At 34.8% G+C, this 23648-nt stretch overlaps 2 protein-coding genes across 5 annotated transcripts; one reads left to right on the top strand and one right to left on the bottom strand.

Annotated features, from left to right (window-relative positions):
• Nucleotides 1-295: 295 nt before the first annotated feature.
• LOC123224522 (ribonuclease TUDOR 1-like) lies at nt 296-8450 on the top strand. 4 transcript variants are annotated; one of them, XM_044648219.1, is made up of 18 exons: nt 402-420; nt 602-631; nt 1192-1354; nt 1683-1757; nt 1846-1959; nt 2045-2149; nt 3844-4050; nt 4163-4369; nt 4443-4550; nt 5330-5500; nt 5586-5783; nt 5863-6216; nt 6304-6534; nt 6617-6805; nt 6881-6964; nt 7051-7245; nt 7473-7850; nt 7989-8450. In XM_044648219.1, exons 3-18 carry the CDS (start codon nt 1199-1201, stop codon nt 8175-8177), a joined length of 2961 nt encoding a protein of 986 aa, XP_044504154.1. In that variant the 5' UTR covers nt 402-420; nt 602-631; nt 1192-1198; the 3' UTR covers nt 8178-8450. The 4 variants fall into 4 exon arrangements, with proteins under 4 accessions (XP_044504155.1, XP_044504154.1, XP_044504152.1 ...); XM_044648218.1 differs by lacking the exon at nt 402-420 and adding an exon at nt 491-507; XM_044648220.1 differs by lacking the exon at nt 602-631 and having other exon boundaries at nt 296-420.
• A 1754-nt stretch (nt 8451-10204) lies between these two features.
• Nucleotides 10205-13427, bottom strand: LOC123223771 (calnexin homolog). The gene is made up of 6 exons (XM_044647132.1): nt 13065-13427; nt 12905-12974; nt 11081-12207; nt 10921-10992; nt 10723-10833; nt 10205-10633 (listed from the first exon to the last, which is right to left on the bottom strand). Exons 1-6 carry the CDS (start codon nt 13146-13148, stop codon nt 10487-10489), a joined length of 1611 nt encoding a protein of 536 aa, XP_044503067.1. The 5' UTR covers nt 13149-13427; the 3' UTR covers nt 10205-10486.
• Nucleotides 13428-23648: the final 10221 nt, after the last annotated feature.

The raw sequence follows: 23648 nt of genomic DNA, 5'->3' as shown, positions 1-23648 counted from the left end.
ATTATTATCATTTTATTTTTAATATATTATTAATTAAATAATAATCTAATTTTTAAAATATAGCTGAATTTATTAATTTTAATAACTTTTATATATAAATATTTAAATTTTTAATAGATAAAAAGTACTCTTCTAAGCATGCAATTGGTTGGAATCAAGTCAACATTCTCGAGAATCAGCCTATAATTGAAGCAGCATTGATTTCACAAACGCTGAATAGGATATTAAAGATAACGACGTAACGTCATTAATTGTTGGGAGCAGCTTACCTTCTCCGTAATTATCCAGAGTGAAAAAAAAAAAAAAAAAAGGGAAATTCAGTTAGTGTGTAGTTGTAGATATGGTAGGACTTCATACACGGCAATTGGCCAATTAGAATTCGCGTGGTGGCATTCTTCGTAATTTCTTCAAATGGTAAAGGTAATTGCAATGTCAGCTGCAATCTCTCTTATTTATAGGCCACTGTTTAGCTCATTGTCTCGTCCTCCGTTCCCTCTCTGATCCGCCGTCCGTTTCCCTATAAATCTGTCTCGTCTCCTCTATTCTTAATTATTCTAAATTATTAGTTACTAATTCATCTCTTCTTTTTCTTCTCCTTTAGATCCGTAACGCGCCGTTTTACCTAATCCAGGTAGATTAAGGAATGTGAATAAAGATTATTTTCCTTTCGTTTTATTCAGATCTAGGTTCGATTGAATTTTGGTGATAATTCTTTTTTTTTTTTTTAAGTTTTTATTCGTTCATATTTAGTGTGTGATGATTGATGTATGAATGCGCGAGTACGGATTTGCATGCAATTTGAAATTAATTTGATTTCAATTTTCAGGTTCTGCGTTTTTGTTTTTTAAGTTTGAGTTTTGGTATTGATTTTGCTTGATCGAAGAATTAGACCAAGTTTTTATTTTTATTTTTAGTTGTTGATGTTACATTGTTGCATGTTCTGTTTTTGCATGTCTTGATTTGTTTATTTTAATGCTAATTGTAAGAGTTTTATGAAGTTCGATGATTCAGTGTTGCGGATCTAATATTATATTGCATGGTAGTGGTTTAGAGTTGAATTTGTTTGTCAAAATAATTTAGTTTTGTTAACTCATTAACATCTGTTTTTACAGAGTATATGAAACGACTTAATAAAGTAGTCAATTGAATACGTTTTCAATTTCTTTTTTAAAAATTTTATGGTTATCTTAGGTGTGAGATGGCGGCGCCAGCGGCAGGGGGACAATGGTACAGAGGAAAAGTGAAAGCGGTTACATCTGGGGACAGTTTGGTAGTTACGGCCTTGTCTGCCCTCAAGGCTGGACCCCCACGTGATAAAACTCTCACGTTATCATCTATTATTGCTCCTCGACTGGTAATTCAACAATCTCTCTATCTAGCTCATGCATTTATGTTGCATATTTGCTGAAGGAATCAGCTGTATTTTGTAATCCAAAGATTTTCATGAGGTTAGATATTTGTAAGTTTATGAGTCATTCTAGAAATGTACCAGTTCATTTTTAAATTATAATGATCTTTTAGTTTGTTTTGAATGATGGTAACACGATAATACAAATTCTGGTTGAATTATAATTTTTGTATTTATTAGGAATTATTTGAATTTCAACAATTTTCATGGCATGAATGTTTGGCAGATTACTGACTGGACTTGTTTTGTTATGATTTCTGTATCTTGTTCGTAGGCCCGTAGAGGAGGTACAGATGAGCCTTTTGCTTGGGACAGCAGAGAATTTTTGAGGAAGCTCTGCATAGGAAAGGTTCCTACTTTTGTTCTGTTTTGGTTGTTAGTTGGTTAATTTTTTTTTTTTTTTGGGAATAAGCTAAATCAATAGCTGCTATATGCAGGAGGTCACTTTTAGAGTGGATTATACTGTAGCCAGTATAGGCAGGGAGTTTGGCACTGTTATCCTCGATGATAAAAATGTGGCAATGTTGGTTGTTGCTGAAGGCTGGGCAAAGGTTATATACATTTATTTTTTGGATTTGGAGGTATTGACTTTTGCTTTACCCTAGGGTCTTTATTAGCAAACTCTGTTATATACAGGTCAAGGAGCAGGGTTCCCAGAAAGGTGAAGCAAGTCCTTTCCTTGTTGAATTGCTACGTCTAGAAGAGCAAGCAAAGCAACAAGGTGTTGGCCGCTGGACCAAGGTTCTCTTTTTTCCCTCCTTCCTACTTCCTTTTTGTTCTATGTTAAATCTAAAATGCTGCTTTCTGTTTCTTGGATATAATAATCTGACCTTTGGCAACGATCCATTAGCTTTGGATAACTGAAAGATTTATGAATTGAGAACCTCTACTACTCTTGTTCCTTGCAAGAACATGTCCATAATCAATTCAGTGGAAAATTTTGCACTTTTAACTTAGTAAGAGCACATAATTTTAAGGTGCTTGTCTGATTAAATGAGTATATAAATATCTATACCGAGGGTACTTTAAACAGAGTTATCAGTTTGTGTGTTAATTCCAAATGACATGTTTGGAGCTTGCTTGGCAATATATTAACACAGTGCGCTTTCCCTTATTTCAAGGCTGTTGCTTACTACCAATCTAGCTTGTTTTACCACAATTTGTTGAAGTTGAAGTTTCATAGTTAGTTTTGTTTTAGATGACCCATCCAGATGGATATGGATAAATCAAAGGAAAAAGTTGAAGGTCTGCTATTTTATTACTTTTAAAACAGTCTACTATGACTGTATAATGATGAACAAAATAAAAATTGGTTATTGGATAGCTGGAGTTTTCACATCGTGAGTCTGCCACTATTTTGCAACTGAAGGCAAGTAAGAAATTTTGATTCTTTCAGTTTGCTTTTACTTAAACGGACATAGTATGAAAGGGAGAGATCTAAACTAGAATATTTTATTAAAATCTAGGATCTATTATGTTTTGAAAGCAGAAACTGTGGACAGTTGACTTGAATGAAGTCTGTGGCTGGCTGAATTTATTAGTTTAGTTTAAGTTCTCTCATGCTAGTGGCAATAATATTGCTGGAGAGGGTAAGATGGCATTGTAGATTGTCAAGGCTCATATTTGCTGAATAGCTATATTTCTTTGGACTTGAGTGTTAGACGTATTGTAAGTGCTTACTCAGATTGATAGACTAGTATGTTTTCCCATAACTTTTTGTTGATGCTCCTGGCAGTATATAAGTTTCAAAAGTGAGGTGTTGGGCTGTGAGTTTCTATAATTACACAGCACAATTTTTTTTTGACATTAAACATCAGTTGATGTATTATAATTTTTTATATAAGTATAGCATGTACATGATCAAAATGCTTTTGACTTGCCATAGACAATATGAAGTCTTGAAATGGTTTCTCTTTTCTCACCCTTGGCAATGAAGTAAAGACTTTGTCCTTTATTAGTTATTTTTCCTTTATGGTTTCAACAACCTTAAGCAAATATATTGGATGTCATTCATTACCCTTTGTAGAGTCTTTCTTATCATAGTTTCAGCTAAAATTTAAAATTTTCTGTTTTCTATCCCTCTCTTTCTCTGACAGCTGAAATTCTTACTGATAAAGCCATAACCATAAAATATCTTCTTCTTCTTTTTTTTTTTTTTTTTGGGTTGCTCACCTTCTTTTCTGTGACAAACAGTGAACCTACAATATAGGAAATTTTTTTATTAAAAAGGTGCCTTCCTTAAATAAGGTTACTGGTATAATTTTGTAACTGTGTTGTCAAACTTAGACTTGCATCTGTGTGATGTCTTCAGTTATTGGACCATTTGTATGTGACAGGTCTATTAAAGTTCCTGCAACATTGATATGTTTGGCAATGAAAACATGTACTTGTAATGACTGTCTAATGGCTGAATGGTTTTTTTCTCCTGGTTGTAGGTTCCAGGTGCTGCTGAGGCTTCCATAAGGAAATTACCTCCCTCTGCCATTGGTGATTCTGGTAATTTTGATGCAATGGGTCTGTTAGCTGCAAATAAGGGTAGACCCATGGAATGTATGGTTGAACATGTTCAAAATGGCAGCACTTTACAGGTTTACCTCCTTCCAGAATTTCAATATGTCCGAGTACTTGTGGCTGGAATTCAGGTTGATATTTTACAGCTTGATTGGTATTTGAGTTTATGTGAATTTTTTTTCTTTTGCCTTATTCACTATTCTAATATGAGTTCTTCATGTCATTTCTCCTATTTGAATTAAGGCCCCAGCAGTTGGTCGGAAGCCTGTAGCTGCTAGTGAAGTAGATACCACCACTGATGAGATCAATGGAGATATTTCAAGTGTATCTCAAGGTCCACTGAATTCTGCTCAGAGACTTGCACTTGCAGCATCAGCAGTAACAACTACTGATGATCCATATATGGTGGATGCCAAACATTTTACAGAGCTTCGTGTCTTGAACAGAGACGTAAGTTAATTACGACTGAAGTCTATCCTCATATTCATTTGATGGTCTTAACTCAAAATGGATTATTTGGTAGGTTCGCATTGTTCTGGAAGGTGTTGACAAATTCAATAATTTGATTGGCTCAGTGTATTATCCTGAAGGAGAATCAGCTAAGGACCTAGCACTGGAACTTGTGGAAAATGTATGTCCATAGATTTTGTCTTGCTTTTATACATATCCATAATTTTATAACGGATTGAGGATTGTGATGATTTAATGTTAGTTGCTGGGATCTGCTTCTTTGTTGTAGTTCCTTGTACATTACTAATTACTACATAAAATTAGTGTGATATGATTGAGGCTTGTGGACGATGACAGATGTGGTCTTTATATATTTCAGTTCCTTGTCCACAAGAAAATATTTGAAATGACATCGAACAAATCAGTTTGTGGATGAAATTTTTGCCTATTGTTGCTTCATATTAATTCACCAGTGATCTATACATAGAATTATCTTTCCACTTTGAGGCTTGGATAAATTGTTCTGGCACTTTTAAAATGCAAATTTGTATGTGAGTGTGTCTGGGACACTGCAAATATTTTGTTTTGATACTTAGTATGATAGGACTTGTGTATATGTTTGATTTTTGTTCATAATGTTGTGCTAGTTGCACAATAAGAGGTGGAAGTGGAGATAAGGCTTGCATGTGCTGCAATTTCTGCCAAAGCTATATTTTATGTGTGTGTACTGGTCATTGATGTACCTTTTTTTACATTATGCTGAATCATTAAGCTATGGGTTTAAATTAAAATTCTGTTCCATGATGATGCAGTTTAGAAGTTCAATAAATTTTGCTTATCCCTACTAATACTATGAAATGCCAATGAAACTTTTTCTTTTTTATGTCATTGTATTTTATCGTGCTTGTTATCATCTCTAGTGCATTTGGCTATTATAATAGACTTTCACTCTTAACTTAGGGCTTAGCTAAATATGTTGAATGGAGTGCGAATTTGATGGAGGAAGACGCTAAGCGAAGACTAAAGAATGCAGAGCTTCAAGCCAAGAAAAGCCGGTTGAGCATCTGGACAAACTATGTACCACCAGCAACAAATTCAAAAGCAATTCATGACCAGAATTTCACTGGAAAGGTAGTACCTGCTTCTAAGTTATGGTTACATAAGATTCCTTGCTTTATGTTTATGGGATTCTGATTCAATTAATTTTTTTTCCCAGGTTGTGGAGGTTGTCAGTGGGGACTGCATCATTGTGGCTGATGATTCTGTCTCATATGGTAGTCCATTGGCTGAGCGACGAGTCAATCTTTCAAGTATTAGGTGTCCAAAAATTGGCAATCCACGTAAAGATGAAAAGCCAGCCCCCTATGCCAAGGAAGCAAGAGAGTTTTTAAGAACACGACTCATTGGCAAACAAGTATGCAACATTATTTATTGAACATCATTTGAATTATTGTGGCAATTTTAGTTTATGTTTCTATTAAACGTTTTTGCAGGTGAATGTTCAAATGGAATATTCCAGGAAGGTCCCCATGGCAGATGGAACTACAACTTCAGATTCAAGAATAATGGATTTTGGATCAGTCTTCCTCCAATCTTCTGTTAAGGGAGAGGGTGATGATACATCTTCAATGGTTCCATCCAATTCTGCTGGCCAGCCAACTGGTATCAATGTAGCAGAGCTTGTGGTATCACGTGGCTTTGGCAACATAATCAAGCATCGAGATTTTGAGGAAAGATCAAATTATTATGATGCTCTTCTTGCTGCTGAGTCACGTGCTAGTGCTGGGAAGAAAGGGGTATACTCTTCCAAGGATCCCCCAGTCATGCACATAACAGACTTGACCACGGTTAGAAACTTACCATAATATTTGTTGTCACTGCATTATCTAACTTTGTCTCTTATTGTGTATTCCATTTTTAATTGTCACTTACAGGCATCAGTCAAGAAAGCTAGAGATTTCTTGCCATTCCTCCAGCGGAGCAGGAGAATTCCTGCCATTGTTGAATATGTCCTTAGTGGCCATCGATTTAAGTTGTTGATTCCCAAGGAAACATGCAGCATTGCCTTTTCATTTTCTGGTGTCCGTTGCCCTGGTCGTGGTGAGTCCTATTCTGAAGAAGCAATTGCTCTTATGAGACGCAAGATTTTACAGAGAGATGTGGAGGTACTGCACGCCTTTAAACCTGGCAGAGCCACTTTGGTTGTTTTTCGTACTTGATTAACTCTATATGCATATTTTTACCCAGATTGAAGTGGAAACAGTTGATAGAACTGGAACTTTCTTGGGATCCTTGTGGGAGTCCAGAACCAATATGGCAGTGACACTTCTTGAAGCTGGCCTGGCAAAGCTGCAAACTTCTTTTGGCAGTGATAGGATTCCAGAAGCTCATCTTCTTGAACAGGCGGAGCGATCTGCAAAATCTCAGAAACTGAAAGTAAGAATCAGAATATGTATGTGCATTACTACAGTAGTGTTGTGTTGATGACTTCTAATTGAAATAATGTTACAGATTTGGGAGAATTATATTGAAGGGGAGGAAGTAGCCTCGACCAGCAGTTCTGCTGTTGAAAGTATACAGAGAGAAGTACTGAAGGTGCTAGAGATACTATTGCATCATTTATCTTCCTCGTTATGAGTCTTGTGTAGTGAATGACCTGTTTCCCTTACCTTTATTTTCAGGTAGTAGTCACAGAAGTTCTGGGTGGTGGTAAATTTTATGTCCAGCAAGTTGGGGATCAAAAAGTTGCATCAATTCAGCAACAACTTGCTTCATTGAATCTTCAAGAAGCTCCTGTTATTGGTTCTTTCAATCCTAAGAAGGGTGACATTGTCCTTGCTCAATTTAGTGCAGATAATTCCTGGAATCGGGCTATGGTTAGTAGAGCCTCCTATGTTAATTATGTTACATTCATTATAATTTTCAGCTAATTTTACTTTCTGTTTTTTGATAGATGATTAGTGGTTATTATAGAAATTTATAAACCGAAAGCTTATATTTAGTGAGATATGTTTTGATTCTTGGTTTTCAAGTAAAATTCAAACTCAAAAGTCCTGGTCTTGTTGTTTCTCTGGCTTACATCAGTCTGATTTCATATGTTTAGATTGTCGATGCACCTCGGGGAAATGTTGAATCTTTAAATGATAAGTTTGAAGTGTTCTACATCGATTACGGAAATCAAGAAGTTGTTCCATACAGTAGCCTAAGGCGTATTGATCCTTCAGTATCTGCAGCACCTGGTCTGGCTGAGCTATGCAGCCTTGCTTACATTAAGGTTCCTGGCTTGGAGGATGAGTATGGCTCTGAAGCTGCAGAATTTTTGAGTGAGCAAACATTAAGCAGTTCAAAGGAATTTAGAGCTAAAGTAGAGGAGAAGGATACTTCTGGAGGAAAAATCAAGGGACAGGGAACTGGGACGACTCTTGTTGTAACTCTTGTTGCTGTGGATGCTGAGATAAGCATAAATGCTCTTATGCTACAGGTTTGAACATTAGCCCTTTGTTTATGTCGTCATATTTGATGTCTGTATTATCTAGAGTGCTCTTGACTTTGGTGCTTATTTTCTCTATTTTGTGACTGATGTGTGTTCAATTTTCTGAATTATCTGATATATTTACAGGAAGGACTTGCTCGGGTAGAAAGAAGGAAGAGATGGGAGGCCAGGGATAGGCAGGCTGCTCTCGAAAATCTGGAGAAGTTCCAGGAAGAAGCCAAGACTGGAAGGCTGGGGATGTGGCAATATGGCGATGTCCAGTCAGATGACGAAGACTTGGCACCTCCAGCTAGAAAGGCTGGTGGTCGACGGTGATTATAACTAGAACAGATAAAGATCAACTAGTGGCCTCATTGAGGTATAGGCCTAAAATGAAGTAAGTTATAGGTAGGAACAGTGAAACGTTGCGGAGTTACTTGCTTAAGTTTTGTCTTAACTCTCTTATTATTATCTTTTTTAATTTCGAATATTTCTTTGTAATTGAGGGTACAATTTTTTTTAAGCATGAGATAATAAGGTGAACTGCACCGAGTTAGTCCAGTCTTCCTTTGGGAAGGATTTTATTAACAATTTTTGTTTTGAGCTGAATCTTCTTAACCCAGCACTGACGACGTTGGTTCAAAACGATGAACTGATTCGGTTATAATGGGGTCCATCTTACAGAAACGCTGTTTAATCTGGGGTTTTTTTTTGGTGTGAACATTCTCTGGCCGTATGGCAAACTTGCTAGAGTACTCGAAAGTGAAACTTAGCTTGTTTGACGAAGGCAAACTGTGAGCCATTTTCGCTGTAGATAGGTGGATGGGAGTATTATAAAGGCCAATGACTATTTCCCATTCAGGTTTAGGTGCGTTTTCAAAGTTATATATATGAGATTTAAAAAATTTAAAATCTCACCTATGACATAATTATCATTAAAATTTTTTTTTAGAGTAGAGACAAAATTATTATTTTATTAATAATATTAAAAAATATAAAAATCATTATTATTTCTTTCTTAAATTTTAAAAATTAATAATTTTACTCATATTAAAGTTTTTAATTTTGAAAAGTTATATTTTCTCTTTAAATTTTTTTCACCTCTCTCGTTATCATCTTCGACGTCCACGACCTCCCCTCTCTACTTTAAATAGTTGGTTGATATACGTAAATAAATCTAGAAAGGATGTGACAAAGAGATCCAAATAAAGATATGAGGAAAGAGATTTTTGATTTCTTTTGGAATCTCTTTGTTGGAGATGAAGAGATCCAGAAACTAGATCTCTTCATTGTCGTCATTTTTAGATCGTTGGAGAAAATAGTCAGACGGGAAGAAAAAACTTTTTAGGTTTTAGGGAGAAAAATGTGACTTTTCAAAGTTAAAAAACTTTAGGAGAGGTAAAATGTTAGTTTTTAAAACTTAAGAGAAATGTAATAAATTTTATATTTTTTTAATATTATTTATAAAATGATAATTTTAGATTTCAACCCAATTGATCAATAAGTGAGACTTCAAACCTTGTGAATGTGACTTTAGGATCACACTTAAACTTGGGTAGGAAATAATCCTTGGCCTATTATTAATTGTTATTATTTATAAAAATAAAATGAGCCATACCAATTCGGTTCTGCAATGGGCGCAATTGCTTTAATTTAATTTTACTTTTAACATCTTTTTTTACAGGGGATTTTCCAGATTACATTCAAACATCCAATTTCTTTTCACTCTCACATCTTTCGTCATCGGATCTCAGTTAGGACTTCGGCTCATTTTTGGATTCATCATAGATAACCCAAATGTGCCAGGAGAGAAAGTTGTGGGAGCCAAGCTATGATGGCAATGAGAGCAGGATAGTGGTCAAAGACGTCCTTGATGACTAAAGTTTTCAATGCATTACAATGATCGAAAATACAAGATTTCAAACCTTTCAAAGAATCCAAGTATCACGTCTTAAACGTACAAGTGAGATTTACAACAAAATATTTTTAAAATTTTTCAAAAGATAGTAAAATTATTATTATATCCTTTTTTTTTTTTTTTGAAGTTTAATTTTAGATAAAAAGGTATTTATTTAAAGCATAAAGACGGAAAGGTGCTCTTAAACCAATCCTGGTGAGAAAATGTAATTTACTCTATGATTCTTCTCTTGGAGCCACTGTCAGTAGTCCTCTAGACCTGAGTAATCAATACCTTAATTATTGAGAAATTGGTTAAGAAGATTTGTTCCTAATTGTGGCTTCAGGCAGGTCGCACTCTTAAAGTCCAACTACGTCATTACCAATCACAACTCTCAAAAGGAGCATATAAACAAAGATTGTAACAAACACTCGCTCTAACAGAAAACCTTCGACAATTAAAAACGTTTGGGCCAAATAACATTATCATATATAAATGATCGTATCAGAACAAAATGAATGATATTAAACCAAAGACGTTTTGATATCTTTAAAACTAAAATAACATGAAATCCCCCATTGGGACAAAATCAACCCTCTCAGGATGAACCATCCAATTTACACTCTTCAATCTTCGTACATTTTAGTGTTTTCGAAGCTGAGCTAAAATGATATTGCAAAAAACCCATTGTCCAGCCACCTGATAAAACTATCAAGAGTGATTCTAGTAAACAAACACCTGCATCTATTTAATTTTCACGACGGGTATGCCTCTTGCGAACTGGAGCACCAGTCTCTTCCTTGTCACTTTCTTCTTCCTTTTTACCACTACTGCTTTCTTCTTGGTTGGAACTCTCAGCAGCTGCTGTGGGTTGGGGTGTAGGCTCCACTCTTGCCTGCGTGAACAAGCGTTACAGTTAAACACAAGTATTAATTAAACATGACTTCCAAGAACTAACAATAAAAAGGAGATTCCTAAACTTACCTTCTTCCCACCGAAAATAATCTTCAATAGAACTGTGATGAAAACCACCACAACCGAAGCAAGAATACCAATGGTGAGGTTTGGTTGTTCCTCTCCCTTTTCAATGACACCCTATCCAGAAAAGTTGAATTTCTGGTCAAAATCCTGTCACTATCAATGAGTTGGCACAATGATAAACAAAATGGCCTGTCAACTTACAAGAATCTTATGTTTATATGCATCCAAGAAAGGAATGTTTGCAATCTTGTACAGCAGATCAAATACCTTCTTCTGCAAAAGAGAAAAAGAAAATGACTCAAACGGTGCCGCCGAAAATCTTATCCAAAAAGATAAAAAATAAAGTTTCCCAATCCGTTACCTGAAAGCCTGCAAGATCATGTGAACCAGCAGCTGCTTCCTCAGCCTTCTGTTTCTCTTTCTCAGCATTATACTTTGGCTTCCACGTGCTCTCCCGGTAAGACTCTGCAACCTTCTCATCCTTTGCTATGAGAATATTGCCAAATAAAATACCATCTTGCATGGTCCAAATCTCAATGCCAGTAGCAGCAATAGGCTCAAAGTCAGGTTTAGAAAGCTCAAAGTAGTCAGGATTTGGAATCTCTTGTGGCTTCCAAATACCCTTGAAATCGGGGTTGTCAATAAGTGGGGCATGCCATTTACCCTTGTAAGCAGGATTCTTCTTCATTGGCCTCTTCCATTCACCACATCCAGGGGCTGTCTCACACTTAGGGTTATCAATCTTTGGGGCCTCCCATTCACCATCCTCCTCATCATCCCAATCTTCCGGTTTTGTTGCCTCTGGATCATCAATCTCCTCAGGCTCATCATCTAGCCATCCTTCTGGTTTCACAGCATCTTCATCTTCGATTTCCATTGGTGCATTTTCATCCCAATCATCTGGCTTAACTGCACTGGCATCTGGGATTTTAGCTCTCTCATCCCAATCCTCAGGCTTCCTGTCATCAGGATCAGGAATTGTCTTTGCGGGAATAAGTGGGGGCTCAAAATCTTCAGATGACAGGAAATTTGCTTTCTTCTTCTCCTCTCCATCGATCAAAATTTGCAACTCATTATTGGGTTTCAGGATGGCAGTGAACACATGAGTAAGTTTGTCTGATGGGACAGATGGTGGGAACTTGAGATGGTGTTCAACATACTGTCCACTCTTGGGATTCTTATGCTTAAAGATAAAGTGAACCTTGTTAGTGGCACCACATTTATCTGGTCCAAACATAATAGTATAAGGAGATTCATTGTCAAACTCTTTAGGATTCCAACCAGCCTCCTGGGGTCGCAGGTATTTCAGGTATGCACCGCCACATTCAAGCCCATTCTGAAGGCGAACCTCATACTGGAGGACAACAGTTCCATCCTTGAGAGACAAGGGCTCATCAAGCTCCTTCACAATTGCATACTTCCTTGCTGGCTCACTCACAAGAAGGCCATATTCATCATGACCTTCACTCTTTGAGTGTTTCCATACACCTAAAATGAGAAAAGATATATATTATATATATAAATACAGCACAACATGATGAACATCCAACTCCATAAAACCATCTACTTACAAATCAAACAATTATTGTTTAAGATTTGAGCCATACTATTTTTGGGTTAAATTACAGTAATGCAGCAAACCCATTTGGCGGAAGAAACTCATGATCTTATTCCAAATGATTATAAATTCAACGACGCACAACAACTATGCAACTCACAAAAATTAGGTACGACAACAAACATTCTAATTCATTGACACTAATTCTAAAATTTCCATCAAATAGACGCCTCCCTGTTAATCATCTTTTCATAAGATCGTTAACCAAAAAACCACGCACACTCAAACCCTGACGTGGCGTTGTATAGATTTATGTATTATTATATACTATCCCTAATCACGAACCCGTAACTTATCAACTCCCAACAAGGAATCGCAATAACAATAATAACCCTCATTTACTACAAAATCATTAATGAATTGAATCCCCTTAAAAGCTCTCACTTTTTATCTATAAAATTATCATATTAACCTGAAAAATAAACAAGCTCTAAAATTAGCTCATGCCCATCTAACTTTAAGCACAACTCTACATCTAATTAAATTCACAAGTAATAACTAGTAACCAAAAAAACAAAAGCTTCCATTAACACTATCATTTCAGATCCAAATACTAAAACTGCTCACCTTGGTAGTCTGATTTGTCAGATACGATCCAACGCCCTTCAAATGGCTCATTAAAGGACTCGTAGAGGATCTGCAAATTTCATCAGTAGAACCGTATATCATAAATAAATTATTAAATAAGGAAATCATAAAACATATATACAGATGAGTTATAAGTTACCTTTGCATCATCAGAAGCGGAAATCAACTGAAAGGAAACAAAAGCTACGAACACTAAAAAGGCTAAACGTAGAGAGACCGCCATCTCTCCTTCCCTGTGATTTGGTGGATCTAAATCTCAATCTCGAATGCTCTGAGTTCCGGTGGTGTTACTTTGTTTTTATAGAGCTGCGTAATACTGCCATCGACTTGTTTGCTCCAATTAGAACTGACGCCACGTGATAATAACCAATCAGATAGTGACACGTAAGGAAATTGTTGGGGAGCTGGTGTGCGACGGAAAGACTTTCTGTCTATAAATAACGTGTAGGCGCCGTTAGGCCCATGAACCCAATCATGCTCTTTAACCTTATGAAATTTTTTATGAATAAATTATTTTTTGCACTCACCTACAAAACAATAGGTAGCATTAAAGAATGGCCAAAGGACTTACTGCCGCTCAAATTATGCCTTTTTTTTTTTTTTCAAATTTTCATTATGTAATTTTGGAAAACTTATTTATTATTTATAAATTATTAAAATTAACAAAACTTTAATTCTTTAAAATTTTATTTTTTTCTTAAATCTTAAAAATTAATAATTTTCTCTCTAGATCAAGTTTTAAAAAACAACATTTTCCCTTAGAATTTAGTTTTCAATTCTTGATAGTATCTTCAACGTCATTGTTGACAATATCTCTTTTTTGATGCTTTCTCTTTCTCCAGTAGTATCTCTCTCAGTATTTCTCCCTCTTTTGACTGACTATTCAAGCCGAAAAGATAAAAAACTTTGTTGAGAAAAGGAAGCTCTTCCCAGAAGAAGACGACTCATCTTCTTTTGGGAAGATGATTATCTTCCCAAATGAAGAGCTTTATCTTCTCAATGAAGCTTTTCATCTTTTCGGCTTGAATAGTTGGTCAAAAGAGAAAGAAATATTGAGAGAGACACTGTCAAAGGAAGAGGAAGCGTCTGAAGAGAGAGGTTGCTTGCGATAACACTAGAGATGTCATCGAAAATTGAAAACTATACCGTAAGAGGAAAAATGTTCTTTTTTAAAACCTGATATAAGATAAAATTGTTAGGTTTTAGAGCTTAGGGAGGGAAAAAAGATAAAATTTTAGTTTATTTTTAATATTATAAATAAAATAACAATTTAACCGTGAAAATTTACAAATTTAACTGTTTAAATATAGGTAAATAAAATTTTCAAAGTTAAAAGGTGAGAATTTGAGAAAAACGCATACTTTGAATGGGAATAAGTCCTTTGGCGTAAAAGAATTTATAAATGAGGTATAATTTCGAATAAACCTCCTAAATCAAAATATAATAAAACTATATATATATAATAAATTATGTTAATTTATTCATATAAATTAAAGTATTAGTACGTGATTAAATGATGTAATTGAGTGATATAATTATTTATTTTTTCTTTTACTTTAAAATTACTCAATTACATATTATTATATTAAGTTATGTGAATAAGATAATAAGAGTTATTATTAAATATAGCATTACTCCAAAAAATTATGCTTTGGACAAAAAAAAAAAGACACCATCAAACTAGACAAGGAGATTCATCATAAGGTTTTATTGTGTTCATAAGGCCAAACGACTATTTCCCACCCAAGGTTTGATGTTTTTTCAAAAGTCTCTCTTTTAATTATGGAAACATCAATACCCACCCATGGCCGGTTAGATTTAACAAAACCCTAACGCTTGAAAATTTTATCTCTTTTTGCCCCCCTAAACTTTAAAAACTAAAATTTTCCCTAAGCCTAAGTTTTAAAAAATGGCAGTTCTACCTTAGGGTTTGGTTTTGAAATCTCCAACGACCGTTCCAGCTCCATTGCCGACGACCTCTCCCTCTCAAAGCAGCCTCTCCTTCCGGCGAATGCTTTCCTCCCATTTGAAGGCTCGATCGACGTCGGAGATGCCTTGGGAGATGAAGAACTTCGTCTTCCCTGACGAAGTTCTTCATCTCCCAAGGCGAAGACGAAGCCGATCAAGCCTCCAAATGGGAGGAAAACATTCGTCGGAAGTAGAGGCTACTTCGGGAGGGAGAGGTCGTCGGCAATGGAGCCGGAACGGTCGCCGGAGATTTCAAAATCAAACTCTAGGGTGAAACTGCCATTTTTTAAAACTTAGGCTGGGGGAAAATTTTAGTTTTTAAAGTTTAGGGGGGCAAAATTAGATTCTATTTTAGTTTATTTTTTATTTTATAGCAAAAATGATAATTTTACCCTTACCACCGTTAGAGTTTTATTAAATCTAACCGATCATGGATGGGTGTTTGATGTTTCTATAGTTAAAGGATAGAAACTTGAGAAAACATCAAACCTTGGGTGGGAAATAGTCGTTTGGCCTGTTCATAATCATGGTAGATAAGTATGGAAAGAGTCCTAATTTATTCTATCACCAATAAATAAGATGGAATGCCCGTACCTAAAAGTTTCATATTCATTTCAAACAACAAAAACAACAACATCGTTCCCCCTTATGCCAATATTGAAGCAAATTTGGTTTTAAAGTTTCACGAAAGAATACCTATTATTGGTAAAATCAAATGTCCATTTTATATGATGTTTTAATGTTGTAATCTTATAACATTGTAATGTCATTTTTCGATTTGTATTTTCCCATGGCTATGTTAATGAATTAAGTGTGCACTATAAAAGACGACGCATGATTAGATTTACAATATTGATGATTCAGGTTCTATAGATGATTTTTGTATATTTAATTTTACTAGGATTTTTTAATTATAAAAGAACTTTGATAAAATTTTTATTGAATTTTGAAAATAATTTTGACAAAAAACATAAAATTTTGGTTAATCAATCTAATATTATTGATTAATCAGTTAAGGGTTATTGTTTACAGTTTGAAAAAACGAAATCATGTTTATTTTTCTTTTGGCCAATGGACTTATTTCCACTCAAAATATGTTGTTTTCTCATGTTTTCATATCTTAATTTTGAAAATTCTACATATCCACTTATAGGTGGTTAAAGTTAATGAAACTCTAATCTCTTAAAATTTAATATTATTTTCTTCTCTTAAATACTAAAAACTAAAAGTTTTTCTCACGAGCCAAATTTTAAAAAATGACATTTCTCCTCTGGGGTTTAGTTTTCAATCTCCGACACCAAATGAAACTAAACTCTAGGAAAAAAAATATTATTTTTTAAAACTTGGGCTAGGAAAAAACTTTTAGTTTTTGGGTTTATGGGAAAAAAAAAATTAGATTTTAGTTTATTTTTAATATTATAGATAAAAAGATGATTTTGCTGTTGAAACTAACAGACTTAGCCACTCTATGGATGGGTGTTTGTGATTTTCAAATTTAAAGGATGAGAATTGGAAAACAACATATTTTGGGTGGGAATAAGTCCTTTGGCCTTTTCTTTTATATAAACCGATTAACCAACCATGAGCACCGTGCCGCATAGGAGAGCCTTTGGCTCTTCCAATTTAATATCAACCTGTTGGGAATTGATGACAAGGTACCCAAGGGAAATGCTTTATTTTATCTGAAAACTTAAACCTAAAGATTACTCTGCAAGGTTAAATGTCAAGTCCAACTGATTTACTTCGTTATTTCAAGCGCAACTGATATACAAGAACACAAATGCCTTGCATTAATAGAGTCTGTACAATATGAACCCTTATTTACTAAAATTTGTTGAACTACAGCTGCTGTGATCATCAAAGAGTTTAGAAAGACACATCAGTGCACAGCCGTCCCAAATCCCAGTCAGCCAAGCCCTATAAAGAGGAATTGTATTCACATATGGAGCAAGCCAAGCACAAAATAGAATTCGAAATCGTAAAGCACAAGATTAATCAGAAAATATTAATTAATTGGATTCAATAGAAACAATAGATGCTCATGAACCCAAGTAAGCTACTAAGCTGGTAAATTTTAGTCTTTAACCACTTCAACATACCTGCTGCTGGCAAACTTCTAGAATAGTAATTCTTTGCGATGGACTTCAAAGCGCAGACTCAAAGCTTTCGGAACTCCTCCAACAACGGCTTCTTCTGGATTGACTGAAGCAAGCAGCAGAGAGGCCGTTGAGGGAGAGAGTTCGGAAAACATTGGCTCGTTAAATTCCCTTTACAAAAGCTCTCTAAAAGGCCAAAACTGTTTCTTTTTTATTCTACTAGAGTTAGATGTGCAGGGATTATTTATGGTTGTTCAAGTATTTATAGAGAATGATTTTTGAAGGTCAAAGTTCTGCCCTTTTGTTTCTTTATAATTGTTTTGTTTGTTTTCTTCCTTCATTTTAATTGGTGACATGCATAACAAAGATCATTATTGGTTGTGAAGTAATAGAAAGGGCCTTACAAAGAAACTTCGCCATCATCTTCCGGCAGTTTTGTAGAGTCCAAGATTTTATTTATTTTGGTGCCTTCCTGTAACATCCTATGAAATTCGAATAGTACAGAGATTATTCAGCAATGATTCAGCAATTACCCCTTCAGTGTTAAGAGATGATAGGTATAACAAGGATCAGCTTGTCTTCTTCCTAAAGTTAAAAAGATAAGACATGAATAACGACACCAGAGAAATCACATGCCTCTCCCTTGTTCTTTTCAATGTTCTTGATTTATTATAAAGCAGAGAGTGTGAAACAAATCAAGAATTACACAATATGCCCCATACAGCTGAAATGACACTTAACTAACTGAAGGGTTCTTAGAGTACACAATAAAAATTAGAAAGCCTATTCTACCTCTTGATTAATCAACTTTTCTCTCATCATCAGATGTTACTTTCCTTGACGAGAACATCAATGTTGGCGATGCTTCTGCGTTAAATGTAATTTTTCATGGTTTTGGAGGGTCATTTGCGACAACATATAATACCATGACAAGCCCCTCCCTTCTCATCAAGTATTTTTCCACAAGGGTTCCTACCTTTTTCTCACTAGATCACAAGTTTTAGGCTTCTGCCGCATGCTGGCCTTATGAACACATTTGATATTTTGAACACCTTGTTAATATTAAGAGCGAATTGACTATAACTTGATGGAGTTCGCGAATTACTTCCCAAGCAGTTAAGTTTGTGATATTCTGAACTATACAAATATAAAGAAGTACCTGCACGTATGTGGTCTGCTTATCTAAAAAATCCTGATCAGAGGAAATCTCCAAATTTGATGGTAAGGGAAGAACTTTTGTCATGCCTTTAAGTCTCCTAAAATACCTCAAGGGAAGAAAAAAAATCATACTTATCGATGCTGCTGAGAAGATCAAAGAATGCCGCTGACGTATGAGGAGTAGACTTCAGTTCTCCCTGTAAGGGTCCCAACTTTCATGCTAAAGTATACAAAACAGCAGGACGGCATGCACATTGGAAGCCTTTGAGGGAGACTGGCGTCTTCTCCCAATTAGCTTAACAAGGCCTTGAAATTTTATTTGTTGCAAGACCAATATGCCAGATGCTTTATATAAGGGCCGTTTTTACTATTTGTGGTGCAAATCTTACTCGAGTAAATTGCAAAAGCTTATTCTATTACACAGCTTCCTCCTCCACATCCACCACAGAATTTTTGTTGGTTCTCTAAATCTGTTGGCAAACTAAATGTGCTAATTATCATGGCGTTAATGTCAAAGGATAAACAATATTATAAAATTGACTCATTTCCTACTACAAGGGTCGAGAGAATGCATCTTTTTCCAGGGAATTTCAGCTTTGACAGATACTGGAGCTGATTCTGGGGCCACTAATACCTAGCTGCCTACCTACATCTGTAGAATTGGATCCTCCCACATCCTCCAATATTTGTTTTATAATATTTATGTCAAGTTTGCATTTCTGCTGAGTGTACAAGCTCATCATCAGGCTGAAATCATCCATGATCTTTGACATACACGTACTGTCTTGCACAAGGCATAAGCGTTAGCCATCAACAGTTGGAACATCATTCAAAGCAATATAAAGTAAGAGATATTCTCGTACAAGCTATGAAATGAGCCTGATGAAGGATTAATGAATGGTTGTCATTAGGAACTTATTTCCAAAAACTTCTTTTTTGTTTGCTTGGCTTGCAAATACCTTGAAGAAATTAAATCACGAACTTGGTAAATGTTTCTTCGACACAACACATCAGTCTGGAATGAATTGGGTAATTACTGTTAAAAATGACTGCTGAATAAGCGCGACGGTGCATGTTCAATGGAATAATTAGGAAAACACTCAAGGATTTGATTCTGATCAACATAATATAATTTACACCCACTTTTAGATTTGACTTGTAATATTTGGATTATAATCAAACGTATATTCCCAGCCCTTTATTCTCAATGTATGTCAAAGATGTATCTAACCCATGATTGTATTTCAACTTCTGAAATTTTCCACAGATTTCTTTAGAACTCTGTTACTCCGTCCGTGAAACTCTTATGCGGGTGAGGCTTTCCAAAAGTCAGTAAAATCTCTACGTCAACTGTTGAATACTTTATAGGCTTGATTTCTTAATTTGAGTTCAATACTTAGCTAAGAGCTTTAATTAAATAAAGGGATGAAATATTTAATTTTAATTTATATTGTGTGCGATATTCATGAACTATCCATTCATCCAAATCAAAGCATCCCAATGTATGTTCAACAAAATCACAACATAGGATTGCTTCCCAAGATTTTCCAAGTAGAATAAACTGGCTCAACATCGTAAATTGGAGCAGACTTTTAAACAAAACTATGATTTCGATGAACTTAAAGTTAAGCTTCTGTATGTCGTCTTTAAAATTCCAAGCATCAATTAGGTGCATCTATGGAAAGAACCGGTTTGCTAAAAATGAATAAGATTATGAATTTGGATCAAGATAAGGGGAATCAATGGTGAAGTTGTTACTGAGGTGATACTTACCACTTACCACTTACCAGCAGACTGATCAAGTGAAGTTGGTTAGTCTGCGATTATCATTTAACTTACAAAGAACAGGACCTTCGAAATTAATTATAAACAGCCGTTGATAATCTCTGATTCCTTCTGATTTGAACAAGAAAAAAATGCTGATTGCTGCAGAAATTGACATCATTTATGGGCGGATTATTACCGCATAGAAATTAGTACTACCTGAAACTGCAAAATTTAAACTTAAAAGTCACCTCCGGGGAGGAAGTACTTCCACTAATTTTCTAAACCCTAATCAGGAAATAACATTCATAAACATGACTGTAAGGCTGGCTAATTTTAAGAAAGATTCTAATTCTGATTTTGTTTAAGTATTAACTTAAATAAAGATGATAATTAAACTGATTAAACTTATGCAGATGAAGGATTAAAGTTAAAATCATTTAATATAGGAAGACCAATGGATTATATGATCACATACATCTTACCGTTGCTCCTCCATATCACCAAAAATATGACATGATGATCATGGTTGATGCAGTTGTGAGCTATGTATTTTCTATCTTACACAATACCATATATACGATCATATGCTTTCATAACCTTAAATATGTCTAAACCTTTTCTCTAATCATCAAAGGATTTAGAAACAAGAACTTTCAAATTGAGAAACGAAGCACAAAAATTTTTTGTGCTTATAAAGAAAAGAATATGATCAAAGAGATATAGTATGTCATCAACAGATCGACGTCGATAAGCTGCGCTTTGTCTGCTTGATGTTAGTGAGGCATGTACAAAATGAAAAGTTGAGATTTTTTTCTCAAAGCTATGCAACCAATTCTGAGTATAATTCTAAATATTGCATAGACATATAAATATATATAATTTAAGGCCATACTGATCTCCTGGAAATATGTGGCCACAAGGCCAACACAAACTAGATTAGTAGATTAGTGTGTGCTTTTGTAGAACCACATAAAGAGATGATTGTGATCAAAGCGAAGTTTCGTTGCTAATTGAATCCTTCAGGGTTGGATTAGCATGCAAAGAAAATTAGGTCCAGCCGTAATTACTTCTTTCCTCCATGATGCAAATATAAAGGTTAAACATGCTAAATCAACAGCTGGCAGGCATGTAAAGTTGCTTCATTAGAAGTAAGAAAGGGGTTGTGTTGCACCTAATTTGTTTATAATTTTCAGGTTAATTATGAAGTTCATGGAGAATTAATGAAAACCATGAATAGTGATTGATGTTACAGAAAATAATCAAATCACTTAGCAGATAAATATTTACCTGGTACCGCCTTGTATTCATTTCATTCTTGCTGGCTGGACTTAAATTAAAGCAAATTAAGAGCCCACGTTTTGGAACTCCCCTCACCATGGCTTCTCCTGGATCGGCTAAAAGAATGATTATAGCAAGCCAGAGAAGCCTTTGTGAGAGAGAGTTCACCAAACACAGGCTCTCCCACATCAGACACAACACCTGAAATGAACTTCTTTCTTTAATCTTCAAATTAAGAGCTTACGTTTGTGGAACTCCCCTCAGCATGGCTTCTCCTGGATTGGCTAAAAGAATGATTATACAAACCAGAGAAGCCTTTGAGAGAGAGTTCAGCAAACACAGGCTCTCCCACATCAGACACAACACCTGAAATGAACTTCTTTGATTCATCTTCTACAAGGCAGAGAAGATGGTAGCGGGGCGTGTATTTATAAAGTTTAATGGTGAATTATATCTACTATATCTTATTATTATATTGCTTTTCTGCTTTGATTTGGCTTTTCGATGATTCTTTGTAAAAAATTCCAAAGGACTTGGAAGGAACTTCCTCGAAGCCATTTTCCACCATTTACCAAATGTATTTTAAATTTAACGATGTGCCTCTTCGTGAACGACCTGTGAAATTGGAATAGCACACAGCCACACGCGGATAGCGCAGCCATGACCCTGCTCCTGCGCTTACGTGTTGAGATATAATTGGTCCATCGCCGGTTAACTTTGTCTTGTTCCAGAAAGTTAAAAAGGGAAAATATGGAGGAAAGCACAGTAAATAAATCACGGGCCGTTTTCTTGTTCTTTTCAACCTCGTTTACTATATAACTTACCTATCAAACAAAATATATTTAAGGGAAATTATAATAAATGACCAAATTATCCCTCCATTAAGCAAAAATATCCAATTTTACTATTTCTAAGTAAAAATACCCAAATTCCCTATTCCTAAGCAAAAACGCCCTAATTTTTTTTTTAAATATCAAAATTACCCTTCATCATATTTATATAAACTCCTTCACTCTCACTCTCATTACATACATTTTTTATATCAATTAAATACTCACTTTTACTCTCATTTTTACTTAATATCAATTACTACAGATTCATTCGAAAAGAAAAAATTTGTATTTCTGAATTCGAATCGAAAAAAATCAATTCGTGAAAACTATATTGAAAATAACATGTTATGAATAAATAGATATATTGAAATACCTTAGAATATCAATAATAAAAAAATTACTCAAAAATCTAAAAAAACATATCTGAATTTCGAAAACTACAAGTTCAAATAGCTTATGAATGAGAAAACCAAAAAATCGATCAAAAATTTCGTAATTACATTGTAAAACATGTCTAAAAAAGCACATCGTAATTACAAATATCAAATTTGAAAATTACATATCAAAAAAGTCTAGCCTGGTCACAAACAAACTCAAAATCATAAAAACTGAAAATCCTAAATTTGATAAAACAAAAAAACTTCATAATACACATTGAAATAGTTTTATTTCGGCCTCCAAATTTGGCACAACTGGCAAAGCTGGTTGTCGTTATAGAGCTCAAAACGAGCTTTGCGTTGATATATTAAAGGCCTTATAACTCTTCATGGATCAAAAGTTATGGTCATTCAAAATCTGTCTCATATAAACCTTGTAGTTTTAAAAAATTTAATTTCCACCCAACCCACGATTTTCACGGACTGCCCACGGTTCAGTGTAAAATTTTCCACGGACCCCCGTGGATCTCTCCATGTTTCCCCTCCCTCTAAAATTTTGAAAACATTAAATTTTCCCCCATCCCACGAGCGCCCGTGGGAGATTACGCAGCATCGACAGATCTTGTAATACTCTCGGATATGTTCTAGGGGTAATTACGTTTTTTAACCATGTTTTGAGATATTTCCCATTTTTTAAATATATATATATATGTTATGTATGAGTGTGTTTATATAAATATATATATGTATATAAATACAAAAAGAAAAAAAAAAAAGAGATAAAGAGAAAAAGGGAGATAAAGCTTAGATAAAGAGAGAGTAAAGTCAAAAAAGGCATCTCATCCCATTTTTTCCATCATTTCCCATCCATATTCCAGCAGCCACCATTCTTCATACTTTTTCTTTGTTTTCTTGAAGAATAAGGAAGGATTTGAAGGAGTTTAAAAGACAAGAAAAAAAGAGAAAAGAAAAGGAAGCACTTGGAAGCTTTGGTAACCAAAAATCTCCTTCCTTTCCCTTTTATCTATATATATATGCATGTTATGTGAATATGTTAGTGTGTTTTGGTATTGATTTAAAGTGGTCTTAGTGATAAAGGAAGCAAAACAAAGAGAAGGAAGCCAACTTGCAAAGATTTGGCTTGAAACAAGGTAAGGAAAATTATCTTTGATATGTTGCATGTTTTAGGCTTTTGGTTCTTTGGATCTATGTTATAAATGATGATTTTGAAGTTGAAGAATGTTGT

This window comes from Mangifera indica, chromosome 8 (assembly GCF_011075055.1).
Source record: "Mangifera indica cultivar Alphonso chromosome 8, CATAS_Mindica_2.1, whole genome shotgun sequence".
NCBI lineage: Eukaryota > Viridiplantae > Streptophyta > Magnoliopsida > Sapindales > Anacardiaceae > Mangifera > Mangifera indica.
Note: the sequence above shows the minus strand (reverse complement) of the source record. Positions and strands in the feature narration are given on the sequence as shown.

Excerpts from the sequence above, each read along its gene's own strand:
- LOC123224522 (XM_044648220.1), top strand. The coding sequence starts at position 1,199 with ATGGCGGCGCCAGCGGCAGGGGGACAATGGTACAGAGGAAAAGTGAAA. Across the intron at positions 1,355-1,682 it reads CTATTATTGCTCCTCGACTG|GCCCGTAGAGGAGGTACAGA; the intron begins GTAATTCAACAA and ends TCTTGTTCGTAG. Across the intron at positions 4,370-4,442 it reads TTCGTGTCTTGAACAGAGAC|GTTCGCATTGTTCTGGAAGG; the intron begins GTAAGTTAATTA and ends ATTATTTGGTAG.
- LOC123223771 (XM_044647132.1), bottom strand. The coding sequence starts at position 13,148 with ATGGCGGTCTCTCTACGTTTAGCCTTTTTAGTGTTCGTAGCTTTTGTT. Across the intron at positions 12,975-13,064 it reads CCGCTTCTGATGATGCAAAG|ATCCTCTACGAGTCCTTTAA; the intron begins GTAACTTATAAC and ends TGAAATTTGCAG. Across the intron at positions 10,993-11,080 it reads ATGATCTTGCAGGCTTTCAG|AAGAAGGTATTTGATCTGCT; the intron begins GTAACGGATTGG and ends TCTCTTTTGCAG.